This window comes from Sphaerodactylus townsendi, linkage group LG03 (genome assembly GCF_021028975.2).
Source record: "Sphaerodactylus townsendi isolate TG3544 linkage group LG03, MPM_Stown_v2.3, whole genome shotgun sequence".
Classification (NCBI taxonomy): domain Eukaryota; kingdom Metazoa; phylum Chordata; class Lepidosauria; order Squamata; family Sphaerodactylidae; genus Sphaerodactylus; species Sphaerodactylus townsendi.
The window spans coordinates 52,530,372-52,553,627 of NC_059427.1; the positions used below are offsets into that span (position 1 = coordinate 52,530,372).

The window sequence follows — 23,256 nt, forward strand, 5'->3', positions numbered from 1 at the left end:
GCTTCCATACCAGCAGAAACATTCTTCGTTAAACACTTTACAAAATAAATGTGTTTGCTTTGGAAGGTGAGATTTAGCTGTGCTATAGGAGAACTGCTTGAACTATTTAGTGCCAAATGCTGCCTGTTACCAAACATCTCAAAGACCTAATGTTTCTAATATGTTTTGAAGACCATCGAGGCTAGCGGCTTAAAAGTATATTCTTAATCATGTTCAGAACCTCTCCTCAATAGCTCTGCTGAATTTTTCAAGTTTTCTTAACTATTGCAGATTATTTTAAAAATGCAGACCATTTCTGTATATTCTGATCCCATTGTAATGCTTCAGATTATTCCTGTCATTGTATGTGATCACAGTTATCTCCACTGGTAATGCAAAGCCTGTATATCAAGAAAGTAACACTCTTAGAAGAATGTGAAATCCTGAGAAGAAGCAGGAGGGCTACATTACATTCTGTCCTAGAGGGACCTTTTTGCTGCTTGTCAGCCAAAGAGGTAGCAACTCTAGAGTTGGTTCTGGTGGTGGCTTGAGGCCTGGTGTGAGATGCTTGCGCTGACTGAGGGTAGTGGCCACAGTGCTATTCAGTTCAGCATTTGGTGTTGAAGGCTTTCATGACTGGAATCAACTGGCTGTTGTGGATTTTCTAGAGCCTCTGAAGATGCCAGCCATAGATGTGGGTAAAATGTTAGGAGCAAAAACTACCAGACCATGGCCACAGAACTTAGAAAACCCACAATACCCAGTTCAGAATTCATGGTAATGGAAAGTTGTCCCTAATGTCCAAAACAATCAGTTTTGATTAGCAAAGTTCCCTCTTATGTAATCAGAAGAATGTCAAAAGGAAGAGTCAAAAGAGACAAATCCCACCAACATGCTTGGGCACTTTTTCAAGCTAACTTAATGTAGGCCCAGGTAGGATACAGACTTCACATCGGGAAATGTATTCCCAAGTCTAAAAAAATGCCTGTGTGGTTAATGACTCAAGTCAAGCAAGTCATAAACCGCAAAAAGACTTAAATTAAAAAGTGGGAGGTGAACAGAGAGCTCCAAAGCAAATGTAACTTGACAAGAAGGAAAGCAGAAAAAGCTTGAGGGGCAGATGCCCTAAACCATGAAGACAATAAGGATTTGTTGAAATACATAAGAAACCGGCTAGGGAGGTTGTTTGCCTTTGCATGACAAAGGGATAGAAAGATTGCTTACGGAAGATTGGGAGATAGCACAGAAACTGAGTAAATTCTTTGCGTATGTTTTCACTGGGGAAAATGTACATACCAGCATCAAAGTAGCTGTTCTTGGGAAAGGTGCCTAAAGAAATTAGTCATGTTGAAAAAACAGAACAGGAAGTTCTAGGACTGTCACATAAATTGAAATCCAGTAAGCCTGTAAGGCCAAATGCCAGGTGCCTGAAGGTTCTTAAAGAAACCAGATGTGAAATGTTGCTTTTGTAACAAGTGATTGTAACTTGTAGCTAAAATTGGCTTTTGTGCCAAATGACTGAAAAAGTAGCAAATGCCATCCGAATCTTTTTAAAGGTGTCCAGAGATGGTCCAGGTAAATTATTTATTTATTTATTTATTTATTAGGTTTATAGACCGCCCTCCCCCGGAGGGCTCAGGGCAGTGAACAATATAAAGAGCACAATCAATTAAAATACAATATAAATATAAATTAGGATGGCTCTGATAAAAATAAACTTTACTCTATTAAAATGCAGCATTAATGCTTTAGTTCCAGATGGCACCTACTATCATTCCCACAGAAGCCCCAAAGTGGGGGTTTATAGGTCTTCATGATGTCAAAGAAGAACAAGAAGGGAGGGAGGGGGCCCCTATCAACGGCTAGTCTCCCCAAAGGCCCGGTGGAACAGCTCAGTCTTGCAGGCCCTGCGGAACTCAACGAGGTCCTGCAGGGCCCGGACAGCTGGAGGAAGAGCGTTCCACCAGGCTGGGGCCAGAGCTGTAAAGGCTCTGGCCCGGGTGGAGGCCAGCCGTATCATGGAGGGGCCAGGGATCACCAGTAAATTGCCTCTGCCGAACGCAGAGACCGGTTCGGGACAGATGGGGTAAGACGGTCCCGTAGTAGAACATTCAAAACAATTAAACACATCAAGGAGCAGAGCCTGCCAGGGAAAATGAACATAACTTCTGTAAAGGGAAATACTGCCTGATGAATGTTTTGGAATTCTTTGAGCAGGTTAATAAATGATCTGGTAGATATCATGTACGTCCAAGAGGCTTTGGACAAGGAACATCACTAGAGATCCTGAGTGAGCTTAGCAATCATGGGGTAAGGTAACATATTCTCCTGTGGATTAACAATTTGTTAAATGAAAGGAACCAGAAAGTAGGAATATCACAGTCTTCACAATTGAGGGAAGTGAGCAAAGCACAAGAATTGGTCTTGAGACCTGTGCTATTTAATTTGTTCATAAATAGTTTGGAATTGGGTTGAGCCCTTCGGGGATAGGCGGCCTATAAGTTTAATAAAATAAATAAATAAATAAATATAGTAGCTAGTTTGCAGATGATGCTAATTTTTCAGGATGGCAAAAAGTTGGATCATGAAGAACTTCAGAAGAATCTCTCTAAATAGATATGTTTATTTACGGTTAACAACCAGTAATACAATAATTCATAAAATGCCAAATTCCAGACTATTTGCAAACAAAGAGTTAAGAAAGTTAAAATATAAAATAGACCTGTTTAAACATTCCTCTAACTGATGGTCTCCTATCTACCTGCTCTTCTGTATTTATTTACTAAAACACAAAACTGGGCTACATTACTGGAAATTCCTGGGTCCTCTCTCTAAATTGAGTAAGTGGGCAACAGTGTTGCAAATAAAGGTCAGTCTGTGTAAGCATAAGGTAATGCACATTGCCCCTGACCTGGATGGCCCAGGTTAGCCCAGTCTCGCCGGATTATGGGAGCTATGTAGGAGTTAGTCTTGGCTAGTATTTGTATGGAAGAATGTAGGGTTGCTATGCAAAGGAAGGCAATGACAAACACACAGACCAATGACAATGACAAACAACCAAATCCCTACAGGTTTGCCATAAGTTGGCTGCCACTTGATGGTATTTTACACACACGGCAATTTAGAACAAAAAATCCTAATGTTAAATAAATGCTGATAGGATCAGAACTGACTGAGACAGAAAGAAATCTTGGGAGTTGTTGGAAGCCCAATGAAAGCTCACTCCCAGTGTGTGGGAGTGCTGAAAAGGGCAAGCTCGGGGCTTGGAATTATTTGGGAAGTGTTTGAAAATAAAATGGCCAACCAAGATGGCAAAGGGATTGGTATACCTTTCCCATGAGGAAAGGCTGGAGAATCTTGAGACTTTTTCGCCTAGGAAAAAAGGCAGTTAAGGGGAAACATAAAGGTTTATAAAATTATGCATGGCATAGAAAGTGTATACAGAGCTTTCTCTCCCCCCCCCCCCCCCCCCCAATAATACTAGAACTTGAGGGCATCCAATTATGCTGTTAGGAAATACAATTTATGCAACAAGTAATTAAATTCTGGTGTTCACTCCCAGTGGAGGTAGAGATCGCTATGAGCATAGATGTCATTAAAAGAGTGTTGGACAGATTTATGGAGGAGAGGTGCTTCAAAGGCTACTAGCCATGGAGACTGAAGGCAGCCTTGATATAAAGAGGCAGCAAACTTCTGTATTGAAGTGCCGGGATGCACCGCCATGTGAGGGTGTTGTCCTCTGACCTGTTAAGTATACTAGATTAGATGGACCATGGTCTGATCTTGCAGGCTGTACTTTTATTTTTCTGACGGCTTTCTGGGAATGGAATTTTCTTCAGTCCTGCTTTGGTTAACATGGGTTAGATGGTCTATGCTATAGTCAGCCTCCGGAAAAGATGTTAATAGGGTTGTATATTCTTCCACCACAGAACTCAACATGCTGAACCTTCATTGTTGTAGAATGCTCAACCTGGATCCCAGTGCCTACCTAACCCTGTTCCCAAATACTCTTGTATCAAAGTACCACATTTCTCCATCATCATCATTTAATTTTAATATCACAGCTGCCAGTTCTTTAGCTAGTTGTTGTTCTTTAATTACAATTCGAGCCTCACCCAGAGGCCAAGGACGTTGTAATGTATTGGTGTAGCATTCGTATGGATCCCAGCAGGGCTGCCTTTTGAATCTGACAGATGTTGACTTTGTTGATCTGAAGAAGTTTCAAGTGCCACCCCAGTGTTTTCAGAATAGCACCCAGGGTGCCAGTTAACCACTGGAGTGACCTCAGCTGGTGTGTTCGATAATCACTGAATCTAGATTTTCAAATTGTGGTATTTCGTGACCTTCTCATGTTCTTTTTCATCAACCCTGCTGTCACCAGGCATTGCTATGTTGATGATGGTCACTTTCTTATCCTCCATCACTGTGATAATGATGATGATTGGATTTGTACCCTGTCTTTTCCCTCAGGAGCTCAGGGTGGCTAGCAACATTTAAAAATAAACAACAATTAAAATCCATAAAACAGACAATTAAAAGGTACTGATATCTACAATGCCAACAATTTCCCCTATGACTGTCTGGCTGCTTAAGTCGCTCTTTACTAAAGAACAAAATAATGGTTTTGACAAAGACAACACCTAAACATGAATAATAATTCTCATATTTGTTCAGGACTATATTCTAATGTGCAAACAATTTTCTTGACAGTTGCACCTCAACTGGCCATACTAACATCTTTTTCTGAGGCAGAGTATAGCGGAGTCTAAGTTCTTTGTCATGGAAATGCTCTCAGGAACACCTGAGATATGTTAGGACATAGTTATTACGTAATTAGACTCTTGCTATAGATGCTAGCATGTGGTTATTTTTTTCATATGGCTAGCTTTGCGGGGTATTGACCAACTAACTGTGTTTGTCCATTAGTGCTGGTGGGTGCTGATTTGGACCCATTCCCTATAGACTAGAATTCCTGCTGGCTAGAGCTAGATGGGGATGATCTGTAGTACTGTGGCAGCACCCATGTGAATTATTTTAGATATCTGGTGTTGTCCCCTTTTTTGAGATCTGAGGTGGCCCAGCAGCTTATACACTGAACTGTTATTACAGATGGTTCAACTAAACCTTTGACCAGGCCTGGTCATAGTCTCACACCAAGAACTCATGATCTAGTGTAAAAGTGAGTTTTCTACAAAGGATCCTTGACTGTGGGCAAAAAACCAACTGTGCAACTTAAAAGATTACCTACCATATAGGCTCAATATTCATTATAAATCACTGACATGACTTTACTGCACCTCAAGAAACCACTCTTGAGGTGTGAGGAATGTATATGTTTTCTATGCTTTGAACTAGTGATTACTAAACATAATAGGCTTTATGTTAAATGAGTGAAAAAGAGCTTTATCAAGGAGAAACAATACTGTTGCCAGCCTTAGATGCGGGCAAAACAGTAGGATCAAAACTACCAGACCATGGCCACACAGTCCAGGAAACCCACAACAGCCAGTTGATTCTGGCCACGAAAGCCTTCAACAATACAAAAAACAGAATAACTTTTCTGAGGTGCTCAGCAGGAATGCTGCAAAATTAGCAATGTATAACCAGATGCCCATTCCAGTCCTTTTCTGCCATCAAGTTGTAGTTGACTTGTGGTGACCTGGGTAGTTTCAAGGCAAGGGACATTCAGAGGTGGTGGTTTGCCTGCCTGCCTCTCTTGGTGGTCTCCCATCCAAATACTAACCAGGGCCAACTCTGCTTAGCTTCAAAAACTAATGAAATCAGGCTAACCTATGCCATTCAGGGCAGAATGCTTATTTCAATACAGTAAAATAAAGTGACTCTGATATGTGGACTGCAGAAAAAAGTCCATAATAATTATGTTTCCCTACCACTAATTTTTTAAACAACAATATTATTCATGCTGCCAGTTTTGCAGGTGGTAAGACAATCTTCATAATCTAACAACTACTCTGGTAATCAGCATTCCCTGATGAGCCACTTACTACCTTCAAACTATAGAGATTCCGGAGGGGGGACCAGTTGTACAGCAGTGAATTATATGAAAGACACTGCTTATAATCCTGTGCCTTTTTGCTTCACCATCTGGATCACATCCCTTTCAGTAGTGACATCTCTGCAAGCTGTGGCAGGCTCACCAACCTGATCTCTATTGGTTATCCCCATCAAGACAAGACATGACGAGACGGCTCCCTTGGAAAATCTGGTACAATAGTTAATCCCTGTGATTTTTGTTCTCGGACATATTTCAGGGAAAGGCAATTATTTTGTACAGGTGTTTGGTCAATGATGAGTCTCAAAGAACCCATTTACTTTCAGTTTTCTAGAATTATCTTCATTGACCTTTGCATCAACTCTTTTCTAGTCATATAAAGTTGACACGTCTCCCAGAGGTAATCCTCGGTTATTATGGAGGATTCCAGTAGCATCCTTAAGCAGCAAAGCTTTGAGAGAAGCTGGAGAGGAGAGGCTGGGTCAAGTATCCCCATATCTGGCAACAAATGTAGATCCGGGTAGTGTTATCTGTGAAACAAGCTTTTCTTCCCTTCTCTTCCAGTAGATTCCGCAATACCATATCAGAAGTAATACTGTAGAGAGGAGGGGTTTGGAATGTTTATGGACCGTACTATCTTGCTGTGGAAGGAAGCAAAACTAATACAGCAGTACTGCTTAGCAACAGCCACAACCTACCACCTGTGGCCCTGGATGGCTGCTCATAAGTCAGCAAAAAGGCTGGTGCCTGTATCTTCCTGAGCTCAAAGGCTACTGAGTCAAACTTACCAAGAAGCCTTGTGGCTTGTGGATGTAAAAGAGCTGGGAATTTCCACCTGATACGGATTTCAGAATATGCAAAATAGTGTGCAGAGCATTGGAGGTGGGAAGGTCAATAGGCAGACAGCCTTCGGTATGGGAAAGAAACAGATCAGCACATTAATGAACTATGTCAAGCGCAGCAGAAAGGAAATAAATTATAAGAAGCCATCTCCTTCCATTCTGGTCCAGCTGAGAAAAAAAACACAGTATCTTGTCACTCTAGGTCCTATGGGGACAAGATGCTGTGCTTCTTTGCAACTATTGATTCATGGGGGTCAGATCAATGAGAGAGATCGAATACATTATACATTGTACAGGTCTGCTTTTGAAACAACAGTATGGACTGTAAGTGCCATGGTCCCCCTGGATTTATAGAGGTTGAAAGTCAGGTCAGAAAACCTCAGGCCATTTTCTTTCAGTGTGCCATAATAGCTTGGATCTCTATACATCAATGCCTTAATGAACTTGTGAGCAGTCAGTACAACCAGGCAAATTTAGTGGTGTAAAGAGTTCGTTTCCATGTGAAACCTTCACAGGATGTTTGTCATCACTTTACATCTGTTGTGATTCCATGGCAATATAGCAAAGGTCAGAATTCAGCTTCCAAAGGATCTCCAAGTGTCCTCTTTAAAAACCATGTTTTTAGTTTTTACAGTCATGAAGTTCTCCTTGGAAGCAAACAAGCAGTATTTGATGAAATATCAGCTAAATTGTGTCCAGTTAAGATTTTGCTCCAGTGGGTGGGAGTGTCAATGCCCATCATAGATATCTTTTGCTGAATGCAGCAAAATCAATTATGCAAATTAAGCTAATTTGCATAATTCATATAGGTCAAAGAACTTTGCTTCCTTGGTCTGGCATCTGAATTGCCTGCAAGCAAAAATTTAACTGTGCACTTAGCTGTGAATAACTCAGCACTGCAAACACTGGTTTAAGAACAGAAAAGTACAGTGACCCTATCTATACATTTTTTTACTCTCCTCTGCAGAATCATACTCAAAATACAGACTTTGTACAGAAAATACAAAGCAAAAGATGAATCTCAAATGCAACATTGCTAGGGAGAAACAGGTAGCTTTCATATCCTGTCCCTGAACTGCAAAGCAACATTCAAGCACTGTATTTTTAATTTTTTTAAATTTCCATCCATTAAACATATATTTCTTCAGTTCTCCTTTCTAAATATGTGCCCTACATTTTTCTATAGAAAGCATATCTGTAAAATGTAATCAGCCTTGGAGAGCAATGTGAAAGCTGATAGTGATCTGAGTGCACTGATGTATATAGGCTGAGTCACTCAACAGCATGCTGGTTTGTAGCCTCTCACTGTATGCCCAGCCATGTCTTTGTCACGAGAGAAGCATGTATTATTACCCCAAGTCTTGGATGAGGGAGCACAGCTTCTTGAGTGATATGCGACACGCTTTGTAAAAACCAGGGACTCGGGTCTAGTTGCAGGTTACAGTCCTGTTGAAAAAACATGGGGAAAAGTTTAAATTATATAATCTTCCAACTTTGCACATTTTAGGACAGAAGGTGATTTGATGTTTCAATAAATCACACTTGTGCAGATGTTCTCTGACATAATGGGGGGGGGAGGTTTGCAGGGTTAATTGCATCTCCCCATCCTGTGTTGATAGATGTTTAATGCACATTATGAAGGTTTTTTTGCAAAGAGCTGTCATTGGTTCTATGCTTATATTCAAGAGGCCTATATTCTGTGTGCTTGCCTAGAGGGGTTTTTTTGTGTGTGTGATAGCTCCAATAGAATGACTTTTAATTTGTACAGTTATGAATGCTTGCATGAGAGGATAAAAGAAAACAGACACTGCATAAATACAGACAGTTGCCATGATGATAAATCCTGAAGAGCTTAGCTATCAAGTATTCTGCTGTTGCTAACCATACATCCAGTACAGTGCAAGCTGTTTATGAGCTGTTTTGCATGTCATGATTTTAACGTGTACAATAGTACAGGCCTGTTATATACCTTCTATGCAAAAAAAAAAAGAGTACCAAGGAACTTTGGGAGTGGGGGTGACTTTAGACCTCATGGTCTAGCACTCAACTGTGGAAGGGGAAAGTGCATGCTGTTGGAACATTACAGACCTGTTCCCTACCTACTAAAACTGGAATGTATGAAGTTTCCAAAAAATCTGTTACTTCAACACTAATCTGTTCCCCTCAACTGCTGTTATCAAGTTGGTCAAACAACTGGAATCTGTGGAAAAAGTACTAACATGAGCACACATTCCTGCTCAAGAAAATTAAAAATGCCTTCTTGGCTCAGAGCAAGAAGCCAGCAAAGTATTTGGAGTCCTCCAGAAACTTAACAAGGGTAGTTGACCGTGGTTGGTTTTCTGCCCATGGAGGGACTGTGCTCTCGCAGCACATTTCTCAGAACATTACTGGTGAACCTGGGCCCAGTTATTCAGAGGCGAGTGTCATCATCATTAATGAGACTTACTGCCTCGTAGTGGTACCTGAGGTCCTAGCAGTTACACAAAAATGCTCTGCAGAGGCAATGCACGGAAAGCAGACGTGTGGATGGGTCGCAAGGGCGAACCAGAGGGGCCAGCAGACACCAGGCTTCGATGGACCGCCTCATGGTAAACTCCCTTTAAACATAAAATCAAGACAGCGCTTCCTTTGCCATTGGGGAAGGATCCTGCGCCTCCCTCCCCCAGCAGTGGTGCGCCACCTCGGCGGCGAAGGCGAAGAGCGGCAGATGCTATCGCCAAAGCTCTCCTTGCTGGTTTGCTAACAAACCGGGCGGTGCTCTGGCTTCCTTCCCTGCGAAAACGGGATCGCCCCCTCCCGCCTCCGGTCTGTCTTGCCGCTCTCTTGCTAACGGCCACTGGAAGACAATCCCTTCAACGCGGGGAGGCTAAACGGCGCCCCGAATGGGGGCGTGGAGGGAGGCTGGTAGGCGGAACGCTGTGTGGGTCTCGGTGCCGCTTGTAGCTCTCCCAAGTGGATATCGAGGCCACCCGATCCACTCGACATTGAATCCAGGTGTGCCGGCATTTCAAATGTTGCACGCGCCGCCTCCCACATCAACCAATTGCGCGCCCCTTCAATTCAGGATGCCTCCCACGATTTCAGCTTTCCAATGCGCGGTGCCGCCCCCATTCCAGTAGCGCCGCAAAAAATGGGGGGGGGGGGGGGAGAGATGGGAAGGGTAGGGCGTGAGAGGTCGCCACACCCTCTTCTCCCCGATGGCAGTGCTACTCACTGATCTCCAAGCTGGAGTGGTCCAAGTCTGCCCTCCAAAATTATAGTACAACGTTCATCTTCCCGTTAGATTCCCCAAGTGCGCACATTCTTTTCCTCTCCAGACTGAAATAATTAATTTATAAATACACATTGCGGCACAAGCGCCAAAATCCGAGCAATAAAGTAAGTGAAGATCCCAGCCCTTCATTCCAGTCTGTCTCCCCAACCCACCGCAGCCTATTCAAGACCAGACTTTCGTCATGCCCCCACAGGTAACTTCTCCAGTTCGTATAGCTCGGGTTCGGAATACCTTCGGGGATCCCCAATAGTCAAATCGATGGCAAATCTTTCCCCTTTCCGTGTCAGTTTCTACTCGAGAGCAGAATCGCCTCTGCCAGGACAACCCGAGATGTCGGAGGGAGGGGATACAAACAAATGCCCCGGGTCGAAATCGGGGGGCTTGGCCGCTACAACGAGGGTCCCAAGCGTAGGCAAGCCCTGCCTTCTGTAAGCATTGCAACCCCATGAGTCACAGCCCCTCCAGATCGGGTGGGGACCCCTGGAATCGCTCTCCTGCTCCGTGCTGCTGCAGCCGACCACGTGAGGGCGTCCAGTGTGTTAGTTACAACAAATTAACCCCGGCCTGGAGCGCCCCCCATGGATCGCTGGTGCCCCACGACTGGCCAGGGTCCTACAGCTCCCTCTTCCCTCCCCAAGCCGTGCCTCGGTTGGGACCGGTGGCCCTTTCCGGGGCGCACAGGGCCCTCCATACAGGGCGCCCCCATCCTCTGCCTCTTCCCAGCATAGGGTGCGTCCTTAAAATCGCCCCGGGGGGATCCTTCCGGGCCTTGGGGCGGGGTGGCAGCGGAGCAGCTCGATCAGGCACCGTCCGGAGCAGGGGGTAGCCTCGGCCCCGCGTCCCTGGGGCCTCGGGCGCTGGAGGGATAGCCCGGCAAAGGGGCCACAACAAGCACAACTCGGAGCCAGCCTCGCCGTTCCCTGTTGTTGTTCTCAACGCGGTCCGCTGTCTGTCCATATAAGGCGCTGCAACGGAGCCCGCGCAGGCAGATCGCTTTTCCAGACCGGAGCGGAGGGAGCTGAGCTCGTCTCTCCTGCAAGATTTGGGCTGTCCCTTTCCGTGCCCGCGAGCAGCCGCCCGCCCCTCGTCCGTGAGCCAGGCTCTCCAGCGGGGACTCCGCTTTGCACCATGTCAGTTGAGCTGGAAGAAGCCGATCTGCCCTTGACCGAGGCGGAGGAGGCGCCGATGGCCCCCGAGAGGAGGGGCGCGTCCAAGAGGACCAGGGCGGGCGGCGCGATCCTGTCGCCCTCCAAGAGGAGGAAGAACAGCAAGAAGAAGAACCAGCCGGGCAAGTATAGCCAGCTGGTGGTGGAGACCATCCGCAAGCTGGGCGAGCGCAGCGGCTCCTCGCTGGCCAAGATCTACAACGAAGCCAAGAAGGTGCTCTGGTTCGACCAGCAGAACGGGCGCACCTACCTCAAGTACTCCATCAAGGCGCTGGTGCAGAACGACACCCTGCTGCAGGTGAAGGGCACCGGCGCCAACGGCTCCTTCAAGCTCAACAGGAAGAAGCTGGAGGGCGCCGAGGGGACCGGCGGCGGCGCCTCCTCCTCGCACGCCAGGACCTTCAGGAGGGCGGCGGTGGTGGTGCCGGCCGCCTCCACCTCCCGCAGGGCGCAGAAGAAGCCGGTCGCCAAGGGCAAGAAGCCCGAGAAGAAGGCGCACAAGAGGAGTGCCGTCGGGTCGGTCAAGAAGGACAAGGTGAAAGCGGCCAAGAAGGCGGCCAAGAAGAGCGCCGCCGCCTCCAGCGCCAAGAAGGTGAAGAAGTCCGCCAAGCCCAAGGCGCTGAAGAGCAGGAAGGCGTGAAGGAGTGGCCTTCGATTGACTGTGGGACCCCGCAGGGCAGGAGTGACTTTGGCCCCAGCCGGGGAGCCGCGGGGCCCCCTTTGCAGCCTTTATGTCCCCCCCTTTCCCGCCGCCCTCTTCGGTCCCCGGGGGGGGGGGGCTCTGAGAGGAGTGGGTTTCTGGCCGATGCTTTTCGGGCGTTGCTTTGAAAAAACTGCTTTAAAAAGGACCGACTCTTCCCTCCCGCCTTCACTTTAAGTGGTGGGTGTACGGCACCGGTGCACCCCTCAAACCCACTCCTGGTATGTGGGGGGGGGGGGAGCTCTTGGAAAGATTGCGAATGGGTGAATAGGAAGGCTTCCGTCGCTATGGCGACACACCCGAGAGGGCCGGCTGAATTTTCGCTCCGGATCAGCGCTTCCTTGGGAGGCTGCGAAGTGCGGGTAGCGGGGTGGGTGTGTTGGCGGGAGGGGGGGGGTGCACCTGGGACCAAGTGACTGGCCGCGGGGCTGGTTTTGCCTTGGGGAGACCTGCGCCATGGCTGCGCTTTTGCCAGGGAGGGTGGGTGGGCGGAGTCACTCTTTGCCCCCCCCCCCCCGCCCAGTGTCCTGGGGGATCTCGTCTTGGATTGCCTGTCTTTGCGTGCGCGCGAGTCTGTCTGTTTTTGGTTCAATAAATCGTTTTAAACATTTTTTTCCCACTCGATGTTTCCTCGAGGTATTAATATGCAAGAGGGGAAATGGAAGCCAGACGGGAGGAGGGAAGTTGCTGGGCAACTGCGGTGCTCGTTCAGGAGAAGGAAAAGGCAGATAGGTGGAGATGCAGACACACACATACACACAGAGATAAGAGCTGCCAGCGTAGGTGGTGGTGATGGGAGAGATTGACGGGAAGTGGGGCGGAGGAAGAGCCAACTGCAAGGGGCGTTGTTGGCCTCATCTGGGGAAAGGGGAACGGCTCGAGGGGGCGTTTCACAGGATGTAGGAAAACCAACTCTCCCTCCCCAAATACTGGCTCGCCTGCGGGCTGCAGCCGCTCTAAAGCGCGGGAATGGGGCACTCGGCTTCCTACCACCGGGCCCCTTTGGGAAAAGTGGAGGCACCTCCCACTGCTAGGCGCAGCCGCAGCTCCACGGAGGCGACAGCAAATGACCGCCCCCGCCCCCTCGACGCACCGCTCGACACTTCCTAAAGCTCCGCCCCCCTTGGCAAGAAGAGCACGCTCCGCCCCCCGATAAGGCAACATGTCATAGGGCACCAGTGCGCAGGAACGGGAAGGCGGGCTTTTTCGTGATTGGTCGCTTTGTTGGCCTGCGTCGAGCTTCCGCAAGCGCTTGGGAGGGTCCCGCGACCTTCTTCGCGAGAGGTTTTGGTGCGCTGCAAGTGGACGAACTCTTTAAAACTCCTCGCTTTCCTTGCAGAGCAGCGTTTGTAATATAACGGGACGTTTCTTTCAAGGGCAGCTGCCAAATATTTGGGGGCTTTTGGAGAGATGCGCTGTTCCAGTAGACCAAGATCACAGTTACGACGCGGGCTGAGATTGAGACAGTCGAGTTTTGGGAGAAGAAAGGAAAAGCAATTGGGGGAGGGGGAAGGATAACAGAACCGCGCCAGATTAATAGTTTTTACACGAAGCTATCCAGAGCTACACAGAAGTGGGAGCTTCAAGTGGGCGCTTAAGTAGGAGTGCACCCCAAGGGAACCAATTGGATTTACTTTAGTGTAAAGATGTGTAGGCTTGTATTGTACAAGTGAGCGTAAAGCATCTCCATTCTAGTAGCAGCGAAAGTGCAAAAGGATATACGCAGACTTAACATTGCAGGAGTGGTGATGAAACTGGCTATATGCACTCAGTTGGAAATTAAAGAGGGGAGAAAACCTGAGAACGACAAGAACAAGGGGTACAAAATACCAGCAGTCTGAAATTATTATGATTATAAAGATACAAGGTCATATCATAATCGGTGTGGTGGTAAAACACATGCATCACCAGAAATGCAAGAGGTAATAGCCATAAAGTTGTGCATGACAGCAATTGAAGTGCTAGTTCAAATAAATTGTTCCCCACTTCTAAGGTACAGTCCTGGACAGCTTACATCCTTCAGACTGAAGGTACAACTTTTAGGCATATTTGGACTTAAGAGAAACAAGGAGCAGCAACAGCACATGCATTGTAGTAAAACCTGATGTACAGTAGAATTGTCAGAAATATCACTAAGTATTGGACAGTTTTTTATTCTGGAACACAGGGCTGGCAGTGAACAGTCAAGAAAGGTGATGGAAAACTCACTTCTGTGGCAAGTGCATGCTTATCTGATTCATGTGGACAAGAACACTTGCATGACTTCATCACACCTAGCTTTATTGTCCATAACGAGCCACAATCATCAGCAGAAATAGTTGTGGTATAAATAGTATATTTTTAGCAGCATCAAGCATTACTCCCTTGAAAAAATTTGGGGGGGGGGGGAGCAAAGGGAAGAGTATAGTGCTGTAATCTGCAAACCCCTTTTTCTGCAGTCCGGCTGTGTTTGGGCTGGGAGAGGTGCCATTTTAGCCACCACACCCTAGGTAAAGATAGTCTGTGGAAGCTCTGTCTGGGACATTACTGGCCCATGTGAGCCACATCACATGATGTTTGCTAGGGGTAGTTTGCCATTGCCTTTCAGAGTCATCTAAACTTTACCCCAGATGAACTAGGTACTCATTTTACCTACCTCAGAAAGATGGAAGGTTGAATCAACCTTGAGCCGGCTACCTGAAATCCAACTTGTTGAGACAGCTCCAGTCATGAGCAGAGCTTGGACTGCAGTACTGCATCTTACCACTCTGTGTCACAGGACTCCCTTACAACATCCTACAGCTGATTTCACCATTCTCGAGTCTAGAGATAATGGGTAGGAGGGATTTTAAGTGACCTCAATTCTTAAGTATTGTCATCTTTCCTACAGCCAAGATAAAGGTATGAAAATTAATCAAGTTTCACATGTTGCTAAGGTGGAATGCAGACTTCAGCAACCATCTACAGCCACTGTGGTATAGGTCCCCCTTTGTCACAACGTGTGCTGGCAACCTCCATCTCAAAATCATTCTGTGAAGGGAAAACCATATATGAGTTCCCAGAAGAAAGATTAGAACAATGAAGGTGCTTGCCAGACTGGAGATTCAAATCTACAAACAATAGTTAACCGAAAAAGAGACTTAACTTACCTCAAAGAGTGGATGTGAGAGCAAAAGGTCAGGGAGCAACTCTGAACTTTTTCAGCCATTGCATTAAGAATATTCATGAACATTTATGAAAGGTTTTGTCTGAAGTCAATTTATGCTGCTCTTTTGGCCAAACGTGTTTCCTTCTGAATTCTCTTCCAGATTTTACTTCCCTCATCCCATCTGTGAGCCATTCTTAACATAAGCTTAATTTTAAAAGTATTGCTAGAGGAATGTTAAGTGTTGGAAAGGTAGCTCACAGTTTTCAAGGACGAGATAAACTATGACAGGGATTATCTGCCATTTTCTGGTGAAACGTCTTGTTTTCAGCAAAGACCCACATTTAATAGCCTGACCCAGTATTTATTTTATTACATTTCTGTACCTCACCTCTGGGGCTCAGTAGTCCATCATGGAAAGACAGAGCACTTTAAGTATTAACACCATTATTTTCTGTTACTGCTGCAGAGGTCAGTCACACTATTTAATGTCATCCACGCTTGTGCATCACAATTCTTTTCACAGCAAGCAGGAACTTGTGGAACGGCAGAGTGTAAGGAACTTACAAGGGCCACATAATACAACTCATGTCCCAAACCCACCAATAAAGACTTCTACTAAAGCCCTCCCCCCTTATTTTACAACGAAGGAACAATATTTCAGACTGGCACAAGATTGATAGCCAAGCTCTATTTTTACTCAAAAGTAAATTTTCAAACAAGCATGCTAAGCATGAATATGGCTGCAGTCTTTGTGGAACCTTAAAGACTAACGAGTTGGTGTAGGCTTTTCTAGACTGGAGACCACATATGTAGTATGCTTGCTTAATGCAGATCCACATTTTGTATATTACATAAAAATGGTCAGGAAAAATGTAACCAGCATGGTCAAACCTTAATGAAATGCATAACCCTCATAACCTCAAACCTGTATTTGTAAAGGATCTTTCTTAGGGCATGGTCCTGAAAAATGGGCCCTGGAGTCCACAAAAGTAAATGCTAGAAAAAGACACTAAGTATTTAAGTCACAAGTCTTGTTTGTTTTTGCTAAAGATTAATAAGATTATGCCTCAGACAACACAATCTTAAAGTTTCTCATCAATACAAAGTACAAACCACTGACTCACTCTGCATCTTAACTGGATTATGCCAATTATGCTACCTACATAAATTGTAACAATGATCCAGTCACTTGCTAGAGTTTTGAGGACAACACCTACTAGAATTAGTGTTGATGAAAAGCACCAAATCCACCATTTTCATCCTTTCCTATGGCTTACTGTTGCATGACTCTTAAATTATTATATCCATATAAGATCTTTACACAAGCAAAGGGCTGAGAAGCCACTATTCAGATGATTCAGCTCTTCACAAAAAGTCTTTAGGAGATCTATTTTCTTTGTTTTTGACATACAGAATTCAGTAGGTTTAGGGAAGAATACCTTTCAGTCAGGCAAATTTTCAGTTTAGTACACCCCTCGGGTAGATTAGGCTAAAAATGTGTAATGAGCCCAATACCACCTGCTTAGTTTAATCAGGATTTGAACCCAGGTCTCTTAAATTCTAAAAGGTAAAGATAGACCCCTGTGCAAACACCAGATCATTACAGGTCCATGTGGTGATGCCACATTACAACACTTATGAGGCAGACTGTGTTTATGGGGTGGCTTGCAGTGCCTTCCACACTTTATCCCCAGCAAGCTGGGTACTCATTTTACCAACATCGGAAGGCTGAGTAAAAACCTTGAGCCAGCTACCTGAACAACTGTCACTATACCACACTGGCTCCCTAAAATAACCTTATAGAAGCTCATATGTGAAGCCAATAATGTTTTCACAGTGAAAAGGGGCATCGTCTTGTAACTGAATTGTCCTTTCTAGTAGTAACTAGAAATTGACCAGCAACTGATGGAACCAAACTCCTGTCAATGTTAGCTGTTTGATATGCAGTTGTTAAAAATAAAGATAACTTGGTATGAAAAAGATCATGGCAGTTACCACTGTGAAAGCAATATGGACTTCAGTTCTGGTCAGTGTTTGGAGGGAACAGGATAAGCATCATATACAGAGAGCTGAGATTGCTTGCAGAAAGCATTTTAAAAATATTATCAAAATTAGTGGGAATGTTTACATATTAACTTTGGAAGTTTTGTTTCCAAATGAACAGGATTGATTCCTTAAGACTAGCTTATGCTCCAATTAGCATGCCCTCCTTATCTCTCACTTTGAAGACTGGCCCCAACCAAAATCTGGACAGAGCTTCAGTAATGATCCTAAACCCAAGTCATGCGCAAGGGTTCATAGGAGTGTCCCAGATCTCCTTGCACTTTTGTGACATTTAAGTTCAGGAAAGGATAACTTCTACAGAATCCTATTGTTGAACTGCAGACTTTGCATGTTGATGCTAGTGGTCAAGAGTGAGAAAGAAGAAGCTGGGCACTCGGTTAACCAGGCCAGAGAACAGTTAAAACAGTTAACTGTCAAGACCATTATGTGACAGTTTGCTTAAAATGGAATTCAGGCTTGATACAGTTCCAGCTGTAATTCGTCAAGACTATTTTTTTAATGGATAAAAAGGGAGAACTTTTACAACCCTCTAATGTTCTATCCTCCAAGCAAGAATTCTAGGATCACAGTGTATAAATGCAAATTACAGGCAAGTTTATTTTCCCATGGATCAAATGACCCCCAAGCAGGACATAAATAACATGTCAAAATGACATCAAGTTTTATGTGCATTCAAGACTGAACCAGTTTAATAAGAATATTGGTTTTTCACTTTCTCCAGTATCACAAGTTCTGCATTTTCTAGTGAATACAAAGCAATCTTTGATTTGACAAAACAAAAATACTGAACTTCAAAACAAAGACAGAAAAACACGAATACAGAAACTCAGACTTTCCCACTTCCTACCAGTTATTTGCATTTACATAGTCCCTCCCCAAAATGATGCAATCAGTGCTTTCTGAAAGAACCACACGCTGGTCCAGTGCCAGAGGAATGAGATAGCTATTTAGGAACAAGAGGCCTTTTTCTGGGTCTGCAGAGGAAGGGCGGGAGAAGTCTCAGATAAGGGCAGATCAAGGTTTTACTTCTCAGGTATCACTGAAGAGACAATACTCTAGCAATGTGACATTTCTCCTGTTCTGTGACTGGCAGTGCAACCCTAAAGCAGAATTACACCGCTAAACACACTAGTTTTGATGTGCTTAGAAAGATGCATCCCTCTTTAGGATTGCATTGCTGCTGAACAAACTGCTTTCATTTTCCAGTCATTAAATCATCAGCTGAACCAGAGCAAGACAACACTTCATCCACAGGTTTACAGCTCACTTGAGAGGCTGAACACATGCTACTTAACAGCACATACACAGTTGCCCCATAAATATTACAAGTTCAGCCTAGATGCTGCTGCATGCACATGGTTCTATCAACTCTTTTACCTAAGCAAGCAAGATTTTACTCCAGTACCATTTCTAGAAAACCACAGTCACTATGCATCACAGGACCAGCAAGGCCAACTTCATGCTCGTACATTATCCAAACACCTATTTAATAAACCACCACATTAACCAGAAATTTTACTCTTATATAAATTACAGGGCTTTTAAGTCTAAAAACCCAACCCTAAAACATTACACTGATGCCAAGTTTGCATGTCCGTCTAAAAACTAGAAGTGAAATGGTGAACAGAGAACACAGTTTATCGTTTAAAGTGCAAACTAGGAGAAAAATGCTCAACTCCACACATAGCAGGAGATGCTTCAACAGAATTTACAGTGCAGCGGGGAGAGGAGGATTAAACATACTCTAATAACTTCTGCTTCAAGGAAGCAGTCAGCACCATTGAGCTTATACTACAGTCTACGCTGAGAAGTGAGCCATTATTCTAAAAATACTTTCATTTGAAATGATTTTAGTGCCAATGACGTCAAGTGGACCAAAATAGATATAAATCTTAGTCTTGCTTTCCAGCTAAGCTGTTAAGCGCATTCAGAAAATCTGAACACATCACTTCGAAGTTCAGGACGCAAGATCATGTTCAGAGTTGAATGCAGTTTGAAAAGTGGACTCCTGCTCACAGGGGCCACCTTCATCTCTGATAAACAGGTTTTTGTATTTTTTTAAATTAAAGAGTTCTTGTTTCCGCACAGGCAAGTGTAATGAACTAGTGTGCACACCCCACAGGAAGTGAAGCATCCTTCAGTTTCCTTACAAACCCAAGACTCTTGACTATACAACAGACCAAGAGACTATACAACAGGCCCAAGGCTCAGATGCAAAGCTCTCGACTATACTACAGATTTAAAGATAGCTCAGCAATAACAAAATCAAAATTTAACAAGAGTGCACAAGTAGGAATGCGGTACAAATACGACGACACAATACTTCAGCATACAGCAAACGATTAAAAAAAGCGTAGCATCTGACACGATTACTTTCTTGAAAGGATAAGAGTTTTTCACATTGATGCTTCCTGGTGGCCTCTCCCATTTATCCAACAGCCTGTGATCACATTAAATGAGGTTGTGCAGCAAACATCAGGTAGGTAGATCCATCACCATCTCGAGTTCTGGGATGGAGCAGTTTTCAGAGACGAGGCTGAATATTTGTGCAAAATGACAAAGCAACAAAGAGGTCATACTTCCTTCCAGTCCACCTTCCCACCTTGGTGGGGCACACAGACTCCTTTCTGACATAGATCACATGCCAATGAGAGTCCCTACTCTACCTATAGCAGGCTTGAAGCTTCCAGAGGGTGAGGTGCTTTTCCTCTTCCCATTAGTCCTGCTTCCCAGTTTATCAAGGGGGATAAAACAAAACTCACATAAACTATTCTTCCGGTTCCAGAATGGTTTCTTCTTTCTCGTCCTTCCCTAAACCCTACAAATTGAACCAAATTTAAGGGGGCTGGGGAAAAACTGAATCACGCAAATAATGCAGATTACGTAGGTTCAGAACTAAATCACCAGCAGGGGAGGGGGGGGGAGGGAGGAGAATCATTTTTTAGGGCAATAGGTGACAGCCAAGCCCAGAGCCAGTGCCCTTTTTGTGGCATTAGTGATTAGGACTGCTCTTCCCACACCTGTCCCTAGAGAGGAAGGGGGCAGGAGTGACAAGAGATGGTTCAAAAGGAGGAATGGCCAGAAAAGGAAGCCGAGCGATGATAACACCAGGCAGGGAAGGGAAGGAGCCAAAAGGGGGCACGCAGCAGGAGGCCTGGCGGTGGCTGCACCAAAGCAAAGGATGAGGAAAGGAACTCTGCCTGGCGCTGGCTGCACCGAGTGTGGAAGAGAAAAGGAAGAAGCGTCCGGTGGCCGCAGCACCAGATTCTGTGGATGGGGCGCGGGGGGTTGGGGGTTGGGGGGCGAGTGGCCGATCGGCTGCTTCTCCGCCAGGCTCATTTCTTGGAGCTCTGGGTCTTCTTTGGCAGCAAAACGGCCTGGATGTTGGGCAAGACCCCGCCCTGGGCGATGGTCACCCCGCCCAGCAGCTTGTTGAGCTCCTCGTCGTTGCGGATGGCCAGCTGCAGGTGCCGGGGAATGATCCGCGTCTTCTTGTTGTCCCGCGCGGCGTTGCCGGCCAGTTCCAGGATTTCGGCCGAGAGGTACTCCAGGACGGCCGCCAGGTAGACGGGCGCTCCGGCGCCCACCCGCTCCGCGTAGTTGCCTTTTCGCAGCAGCCGGTGCACTCGCCCCACGGGGAACTGCAGGCCGGCCCGAGAGGAGCGCGATTTCGCTTTGGCTCGAGCTTTGCCTCCCGATTTCCCTCGGCCAGACATGGCGAGAAAACTGGAGAGAGGGCGGGAGGGCGCTCGCAGAGAGCTATAATCTCAGCTCGAGCGCTCGCTTGCAGAGAGGCACGGCCTTGCCTGCAGACAGACAGAAATAAAAAAAATGCAACTGTTAGAACAAGAGCCCGGGGCGATTGCGCGGCAGGACGCACCATGAAGACAACCCATCGTGCCGACACCGACCTACAGCAACTCCCCCAATGCAGGAGACTGGCGGCGCCACAACGCGGGAACGATTAGGGAAATCGGCTACGCTGTAAACGCGACAGTCGCTCAGGAGCACCCCGTGCAGGTGGTCCCCCTTCCCCACCGGCTCTCACCGTCAGCCAGATTTGCAGCCTCAGCCGATCGCACCGCCCGCCTTGCGAGACAACCGCAGCTGCAGTGACAATAACAAGCGCGAGATGCTGGAGGATATAAATCCAAGCCTAACCTGCCGACGGCTTCCCATTGGTGGGAAGACTGCGGAGCCGAGCGGCTATTGGCGGGCGTTCCGATCCCTGATTTGCATAGGAGCTCGCGTCGTCCATGTTCGGACTCGGATGAAGCTGGAACGGCAACATGGACAGGCTGGGCCGCCTGCAAAGAGAGCTGCTGGTGAAGCATGTTAATTTGCAGCACCAGCATCAGCTTTGGGAGTCGTGGGGGGCTTTGGCGCGGAGTGATAAAGGGATGCAACCTACAGGCTGACCATTGCCACGGTGCAACAACCCTGTGCAGTCAGGCTCACTTCTGAATTGCAGAAGGCAGAGGCAGCTAGTGATCTACTGTCACTGAGAGTTCACGGTTGTAAGCGACAATAGAAGCAGGAACTTTACTTTTAACTTTGCCCAACAACACCACTAATTAATAAACAGATGTATCACCAGACTAAACTGGGCCTGATTCTGTTACTACTTCTTTGAAGAAACCACTATCACTTTGCTTTTAATTAAAACCTACTCAGTCAGACTTTCTGGCTATTGGCAGAGCAAGGTATTAAATTAGTAAAGGTAAAGGTAAAGTTTCCCCTTCAGGCATGTCTGTCCCTGGGGTACCACTGCAAGTAGTAATTTCATAGGCAAGCCATTCTTGTGGGGTAGTTTGCCATTGCTTTCCCCGGCTATTCTTTACCCCTTAGCTATGTGCTAGGACTCAGTGGAGGCGAACCTATGAACTACATGAACTACAATTCCCATCACCCCCTGCCAGCATGGCCAAAAGGGGCTGATGGGAATTGTAGTCCATGAACATCTGGAGTGCCATCAGTTTGCCACCATGGTCTCGGTACTCATTTACCGACCAAGGAATGGATTGATGGCTGAGTTGACTATGAGCCAGCTGCCAGGATATCTGACCCACAGGGGGTTTGAACTCCTGACCGTGTGAGTGGCAGTGCAAGCACTTAACCACTATTCCACATGGCTCTTTATTACATTAGTAAGGTCTATCTACTCCAGGTAAGTTTGGAAGACTTTTGTAAAGCAGAGCAGGGTAAATGCTATTGGAAAAGACCTTAGGCAGGTGGAATCATCCTGGGTTAGCAGAAATTTCTAGCTGAATTGGAGCCCCAGTTTGACCATGCAGGAATTAATTCCTGGAGTTCTTGCAAATTTTGGCAAGACTTGTGATAGATGCTTCATTTCATCCCTCACAAGAAAAGTCCCTAAGATTAGTTTGAATCAAAATAAAAGGCTCTTTAATGGCATAAAATATTGGGCCAAGTGACCACAATGCATAACATTTTCAGTAAAATCTTAAACCCATCAATGGGGATGATAGAATGCAAACTGGCCAGTTGGGGGAGAAAGGCCCACATGTGCTCTCTACAATAGAAGGATAATCAACTACAGAAAAAGTGACTTCATAATTCCAAACTGCCAGCAAAAATTGGGTTTCTGTTTATTCAAATCTTTGCCAAAAATCAGGGGCCAAAGATTAGATTGTGTGAGGCATTAAGTGCAGACCCCTTTCAAATGGGACATTTAACAGACAAGGGAAGATGCATTTTTAGAGAATGTATCAAAAACTATGGGTGGTCCAGTCTACTGCTGAATTTGTTTCAACATTAATGAGAAACTGAAATGCTTTCTGTGTCTTGTAAATCTTTCTGCTGCAAAAAAGCGTGATAATTCTTGATTGAGTGTGTGCATGATACAATATGAAATATGTTTTAGGGCATTCAGCTTTATACCAACTGCTGTCTTCCCCCTCCCCAAATTGTATGCATATTTCTGAGGCAGTGGGATATTTGTGTAGATATTTCATTTGGTGGGGGAAAAAAAATAGAAATTCTTCTAGATGCAGACATTTAAGAGGCTGTGTAATGAGAAAAGGACAAGCAATAATGGTTGTGCTTAACTTCCTCTTTGACATAAATGGGA

At 45.6% G+C, this 23,256-nt stretch overlaps 3 protein-coding genes across 4 annotated transcripts in view; 1 reads left to right on the plus strand and 2 right to left on the minus strand.

The window, feature by feature from the left end:
* GATA2 (GATA binding protein 2) overlaps nt 1–23,256 on the minus strand; it is a 627,541-nt gene that overhangs the window by 212,774 nt on the left and 391,511 nt on the right. The gene's annotated exons all lie outside the window — the stretch shown is intronic.
* On the plus strand, nt 11,081–12,593 carry LOC125429030 (histone H1.10). Its single transcript, XM_048489767.1, has one exon. The coding sequence runs from the start codon at nt 11,237–11,239 to the stop codon at nt 11,912–11,914; it is 678 nt and encodes a 225-aa protein (XP_048345724.1). The 5' UTR covers nt 11,081–11,236; the 3' UTR covers nt 11,915–12,593.
* Nucleotides 17,739–21,330, minus strand: LOC125429033 (histone H2A type 2-B-like). Its single transcript, XM_048489771.1, has 2 exons — nt 21,214–21,330; nt 17,739–20,971 (listed from the first exon to the last, which is right to left on the minus strand). Exon 2 carries the CDS (start codon nt 20,879–20,881, stop codon nt 20,501–20,503), a length of 381 nt encoding a protein of 126 aa, XP_048345728.1. The 5' UTR covers nt 20,882–20,971; nt 21,214–21,330; the 3' UTR covers nt 17,739–20,500.